This window comes from Buceros rhinoceros, unplaced genomic scaffold, assembly GCF_000710305.1.
Source record: "Buceros rhinoceros silvestris isolate BGI_N320 unplaced genomic scaffold, ASM71030v1 scaffold989, whole genome shotgun sequence".
Taxonomy (NCBI): Eukaryota; Metazoa; Chordata; class Aves; order Bucerotiformes; family Bucerotidae; genus Buceros; species Buceros rhinoceros.
Window position 1 is genome coordinate 23,100 of NW_010429535.1, and position 6,806 is coordinate 29,905.

Here is a 6,806-nt window from a genome sequence, read left to right on the forward strand (position 1 = left end):
AGGTTAAAGCAGCTTGTCCCTTAGCCTGTGCCTTTAGGAGAAGGCCTTCTTGAGGATGCTGATTTAATGACTAGACCTTACATCTTCATAGCTGGTAACACCATGTGAATCATTCTGCCTCTACTTCAAACAGGCTGGCATGCTACTGTGTGTTTGAGACTGGCTGATGATCTCTCTGTGTGAAAGTTTGTGGACAGTCACTCCAAAAGGAGGTCATAGACAGGGTGGGTGGGTGGGTGGGGAACACAGAAGAGAATGTTTTGGTTTTGATTCTGGTTTTGGTGTGGTTTTGTTTGGGCTTTTTTCTTGCTTTGTGGGGAGGAAGGAGGAAGCAGGGCAGGAAGCATCAGGTTGTACCAGATCTTACACATTCTTTTAAACAAATATGCAAAAATTAATCCTCTGGAATAAATATTTCCAAATCTGTCAGTTTAAACATCTCCCCCAACTTTTTGCATCTTTTTCTTGTTTTTTGTAAAGCAAGTGAAAAATTGTGTTGTTTTCCCACTGATAATCACCTGAGGGTTTTGCCACTTGCCCATATGGAGCTGCCCAAACAAAATGCTCCATAGCAGAACTGACCAGAAGATAGCAATTCAGTTTAAAAAAACCTCCACTGTTTCCAGAGCTTCAGGTTTTATTTTTCTTTCACTTTGGAGTGAAGATAGACTGTTTTGTATACTTTTGTGAAAACACAAATCAGATCATAATATCTAATCTTGATTCAGACATGGGAAGTCTGGGTATATCCCGTTCTGACTATGCACTGATGTAGAATGAGCTTTCCAGCAATCCACTCTTTTGCCCTCTTCCCAGTTGTCCAGGTCTCTTTCCTATATCCCAAATATGTCCTAAATAACTAGCTAAAGCAGTTGAGAGATTTTCTTCCACCTTCTGGCCTACAAATATATCTAAGTCTTCTTGAAATGTTTAGATAAAAATTTCAGCCGTTAAAAATATTCCAAACAATTCTCTCCTATGGGAGCATGCATGCCTTCAGGTGTTATCTGAAAGGCTTCATATATGTAGACCCACATAAAGAAATAAATATGAATGGTGGAAGAGAGGGTTCTGTGATAATGGGAAATTAGTTTTGTAGTTGAGGGGACTGCTAGAGCTGATGGCACTGTTGAAAATGAAAGGCCTGAACAAAGATTGTGTAATTAAAAAGGAATCTTGCCTTTCCTTCACCAAACTTGGAGCTGGATCAAGATGTTTAGGCAAAGCACATAAAAAGTTTTTTGCAGAATGCCATTAACTCCAGCAGAATCTGTAGTTCAAGGAACACTGTTGTCTATTCAGTGTTAATTGTATCAGTGCAGGTGCTGTATTTGAGAATTATGTGAAATGTTACGATAGGTAGATAGTGCCCCAAAACGTACTCTTGCAACCGTTGTCATATTCAGGTGTATTTGCTGTACTAATATTGACTTTGCAGTGCCTACATTTTTGCATTATGCAATAGGGCAAGATGAAGATGTTTCTCTGTAAAAGAATGACAAAAAATAAAGGTATCTGCTAAACAGTATTTATATATGAGATAACACTGACTCAAATTCTAGCTATGTATTCCCAGCTTATTCTTTCAATTAAAATTCCCAGGGTGTCAGTATGAGTTCTGTAATGCAACAGCATCTCTTATTAAATTAACTTATAGTATTGATACTGCTAAGCACTGAGATGGTAAGTTATTCATGACTGACTTTCAAAAGCCTTAACTTAAAATGAATGCTGTTGAGATTTTCATTTATTTCAGTACACTTTGTGGCTACATGTTTTTACTTGACACTTTTACACTTTTCTTAAAGATTATGACTCCGACGCTATGAGCAGCTCTTACGAATCCTATGATGAAGAGGAAGAGGATGGAAAGGGGAAGAAAATGAGACATCAGTGGCCTTCCGAGGAGGCCTCTATGGATCTGGTGAAGGACGCCAAAATCTGTGCCTTCCTCCTTAGAAAGAAACGATTTGGGCAGTGGACCAAACTACTGTGTGTTATCAAAGAAAACAAACTACTGGTAATATTTTTTTAAATCTAGCTATATTTTTCTTTGTACCTTTTAGATGATGTATTTATTTTTCCAGGACTCTGGTTTTGAGAATATGTTGTGCAAACAGTGGCCAAGTCTACAGTAACCTTACCAAAGTGTTTGGTCGTGATATACCTGAGAAGCAGAGAAGCAATGAAATTATACGTGTATCTTTTGCCCACTTAGAACTTTGATTTTTATTGCACTTAAACTTAAACCCAGGCAGGTCCCTGATATTTGAAAGAAGGGCTGGGCTGTTATCCGCTAACATATTTCATTTGGGGAAAAAAAAAGCTGAAACTGTAAATCCAATCTTTCATTCCCTGCGGACACAAAAAATCTCATAGGGAGCTTTGTGTATGAACTGTTGGAGCAGACTGCTGGAGAGAAAAGTCCCTTGTTAGGCTGAGAATTCACTTGGCAGCATATGCTGTGGTAATGTATACACTTTTAAATAAACCTTTGCCATCTGTTCTGTGGTAATTCAGATGCAGTGTTCACATGATGCACAGCTGCATTAGAGAAAGGAAAGAAACAAGTGGATGTATTTGTTCCTTAAGCATATGTGATAGGTTGCTTTCTGATTGAAAGCACCAGTAAAAGATTCCAGTAGTAAATTACCTGCTCATAGATGTCTTTTTATTTTCTGAAAAGAGAGCCTAATTGAGGGAAACACTTATTTCTATGTCGTTACAAGCAAACTAATGCTTACAGTAATAAGTAAGTTGGGGTCTTAGGCACTCCCTGCCTTCCTATCTGGTGCTTCTAACAGTTGTATCTAATTATATAATTAATAATTATGGCTATATCCCAAATGATAAAAGCTGATGAACAGGTGATAGAACATTTTCTGTAGAACATCATTATTCTACGTTGGTACAATGTAGCCTAGGTCTGTTCACTTTCCACATACATTTGTGCTAATGGTGGAAATAACAGGATATGAAATAGAGGTAAGAGGTTTCTGAAAATGTAATTAGAATGAATTTGCTAGTTTTCAATGGTTACTGAGGATTTGATTTTTATATGCTCTGCTATTCAAATGTGAAAAAGAATGTTGGTTCTGATTCAGTTTTTATTATATTGTTATAATGCTGTTGTCCTTAGTTCACATTTTTATCACCATATATCAGGATCGTATCGTATTTCAGGAGCATCTGATAACAGCTTGAAGAGAAGAAAAAAAGAGGGAAAGAAACAGATTTTTCTCCGAAGTCACACAGTATTTCTTCTACAATTATGTTTGTTGTTCTGTATAGAAATCTGTTATTTTTTCTATTTTCATTTCCTTTAGCCTCACGTGTGGTCTGAAAAGCTTTTTTTTCGTTATAGGGATAGTCTTTCAGTAATTTTGTAATGGGGATTAAGAAAATAAAAATCACGATAGGAGTCTAAAGACCAAGTTACACAAAATTGGTTTATTTTTTGAAGGAGGTCTTAGACATTTAACTTACGATATACACAAGTAAAACAAATATATGTTCTTAGGGATTAGTAATTGTTTGTGTTATAAATGCAGCTGTCATCATAAAATCAAAATATTTTAATTAGAATTAGACATTAGAAAAAACTTTTAGGAGGGACGTTTTTCACTTAAAGTCCTTTAATTTATAAATACTTCAGTTTTAGTAATGTATAATTCTAAATAAAATATTTAATTTAATATAAAGGGAATTATGTCCTACTTATTGCTTCCTAAAGTGACTAATGTTGCATGTTTTCAAGATTTTATAGGTTGAAAACTTAGTATTTTTTGTAATGTTACAAACCTAAAATCTGTGACTAAGCTAGAGAAACTTCGAGTTAATGTGCTTTGGAGAGGGAAGGAGAATTGTGGGTGATTTGCAGATGCTGGTTTAGAGTGGCTGCATTTGCTCAGCCCAAGTTGTGATGTCTGTAACATACTTTTAACAGCTACTGCCTTCCTGACAGTTCCATCATCACGTGAATACTGCTACAGAAATGCAAAAATTCATGTGCTTTCCTTTCACATTTATACTCTGCTATTCTATGTATGCATATACTAATTAGTCTTCTTTATCAGCTGATAGATTCATTATTATCAGATACCTTTTTAGCCTTTGTGTTTAATTGTATGAGTGAAAGCCCCATTTACATAACTGTATGAGATAACTGAACGTTCACATACAGAGTTAAATGTCGTTCTGTAGTCTGGCCCTATGACAGTTTTAGGAACCTCAGCCGTGCGGATGTGTTGGAAGGTGGCAATAGGGACTGGGTCTATAGGATAAGTGGTGTAACATGGAACACTTCATCTTTAGATCACCATTTCAAACACAGAGCAGGTCATGAGTGATCCAGCATGAGGTGGCTGCTCATTGACAGCATTCACTAGTTAGGGAAAAAAACATCACGTAAGTTACATAGTTTTAGCCAGGAGCTTACAGAGTAAGCTAACTTGGAGATTTATGCAGCTTTGTGCAATGACAATTGAAGGGTATTAGCTGAAAAAGTGAGACTTGGCCCCCTTTCCAGACTGCGACAATTTTTTTTTTTACTTATCTCAAGAAAAACAACAGCCGAGTAAGGCATGTACCAGTGTCTTTGCAACTGCAGAGTAGGGGCATTGATGTACGTTTGCCTTGAAGTGCTGGGCTGTTACTAGAGGGCAGAGTAAACATCTGGGCTTTAAACTTGTTAACTGTGAAAGTTTGTTCTGCTGTTACATGTGAACAGATATCCTAAGTCACCCGCTTCCTACCTGATCAAGGTCAAGGTTGAGTCATAAGGATAACGCAGAGAAGCTTAATGCTATCCATATGTTGTACCTGTCCTGCGATAAAAGATGTCTGTTAATGTCAGTCTGGAAGTAATTTTGCTTTCCGGAGGGGATGAGAATGAGAAATGCAAAGCTGGCATTGGCTGAACTGTGCGGTTTGTGGTAAAGGGGTGTGTGAAAAATACTAAAAATTAAAAAATAGCATTTCTCTGTAATAACAAGTTTTCCCCAAGGTTCAGAAAGGTGGTATCTAACTTTTGAACTTTCCTTACATTCATTTAGTGTTACAAAAGTTCCAAGGACCAGCAGCCCCAGATGGAGCTGCTCCTGAATGACTGCAGTATCACATACATTCCCAAAGACAGCAAAAAGAAGAAACACGAGCTGAAAATCTCACACCAAGGAGCAGATGCCCTGGTTCTGGCAGTGCAGAGCAAAGAGCAGGCGGAACAGTGGCTAAAGGTAAGGAGGAGTTTCTGACCAGGAGCTTTTCTACCCACAAAGTACTTGCACTGCCTGCTCAGTTGCTGTTAAAAACTAACATATAGACAGTAACATTCAGGCAAATCCAGACCACTTAAATCCCACCTGATTTGGGGCTATAGAAATACAGACTTAATGATCAGACCTTGAAGCAACAAACTGAGCAACCAGAAGCTGAATAGTACACAGCTACTGCTGCGTGTGGTTTTCACTAAAAATTGCACAATAACCTGGCATCAAGAGGTGACAAATTCCTTTCCATCTTCACCTCCAGCTCATTTTCCAGAAAACTTTGGTGGTTAGGGCACACTGACAGTGAGCTGAAGGTTCAAATTCCCTAAGGGGACGGGGGGGCGGGGGGCGCGGCTGGCACCCAGGTTCCTTTTTGGAGTGGTGCATATGCATACCTGACATAAGCTACCCTGCAAAAATTAGGATATCAGCATAACAGACACCTTTTTAAAAACAAGGATCTCTGAGGAGATACCTGTTTGAATTGCTCTGAATGGAGAAAAATATTTCAGCTTCCTGAAGTCAGTTCAAGTTTGTTAATCCTGATTTAGCAGCATATCATCTGTTATAGTTCATTCTGGCAATGCAGGCTTCTGAGAAATGGGGTTTTGTCATCTTCCACTCCTTTCTATTCAGTGTCTGGAAATGTGGAAAATCCCAACGTGAGGGCTGCAGTTTTAGATCCTAACCAGATTGCTAGTATTTATGTTGGACTTTGCCACCTCAAATGTGGAGGTCAGTGAAGTAGTGTGGGAAACGATCACTGCAGTTTCAGTAGCTTGTTTTAAGTCCTTGAAATCCAGCCTTTTAACTACATGTAAGTCTGAATGCATAAGACTCGTGAGGCGTTCTCCATGCTGTGCTCTGATCTAACCTTATATGGTGCTTATTTTTCTAAGAATAAATTCTATTTTTCCAAATACAATTGAATTAAACATGCAGGAATTTCCTGATGGCAGATAGCTTTTCTGCAGAAGATGGAGATGTAAAATGCAGCTACAGATGTCTGAGTACTGCTGTGTGCTAATTTACTAAATGCAAAATTAATCTGTAATTTCCTACCTTACAATATTTGAATATACCTTTTGGAGGATTGTGGTTCGTGTGTGTGTGTATGTGTTAGGTTTTGACTGCAAGTGTGTGTCTTAGCTTAGAAAAGGCACTCTCTCTTGTCTTTTTAATAGGAACTAATCACAGCCATGTATTTGCTAGGCTTCTTCTAACATCAGTATCTGGTTTTAAATTTTCAGTCCAGCACCATCCAATTGTCCCACTAACTCACCTAGAGTTTCAAAAACAGATTGGAGTGAAAAGAAATTTATAAGTCAGATTCTTTTCCAAGTGAATTCCGCTGTAATTAGATCATAGTAACTGCACCATTATTTCCTGTGTTCTAAACTTGGGTTTAGTAATCCTGACTTTCTTGGCATTAATCAGACTTTCTTGCATAAATTTCTTTTTTCCTTTTTTTTTTTTAATTATACATAAAGCATTCCCCACAGAGGCAGATACAGATTTTTCCATATCCCTGATGCATTC

General features: G+C 37.8%; 1 protein-coding gene across 1 annotated transcript in view; it reads left to right on the forward strand.

Annotated features, from left to right (window-relative positions):
- AFAP1 (actin filament associated protein 1) overlaps positions 1-6,806 on the forward strand; it is a gene marked incomplete at its 3' end in the record, with an annotated part of 42,149 nt that overhangs the window by 22,268 nt on the left and 13,075 nt on the right. The window contains exons 4-5 of the mRNA XM_010142652.1: positions 1,809-2,020; positions 5,055-5,234. Coding sequence (XP_010140954.1) covers positions 1,809-2,020; positions 5,055-5,234 — 392 coding nt within the window. The remainder of the gene's footprint in view (positions 1-1,808; positions 2,021-5,054; positions 5,235-6,806) is intronic.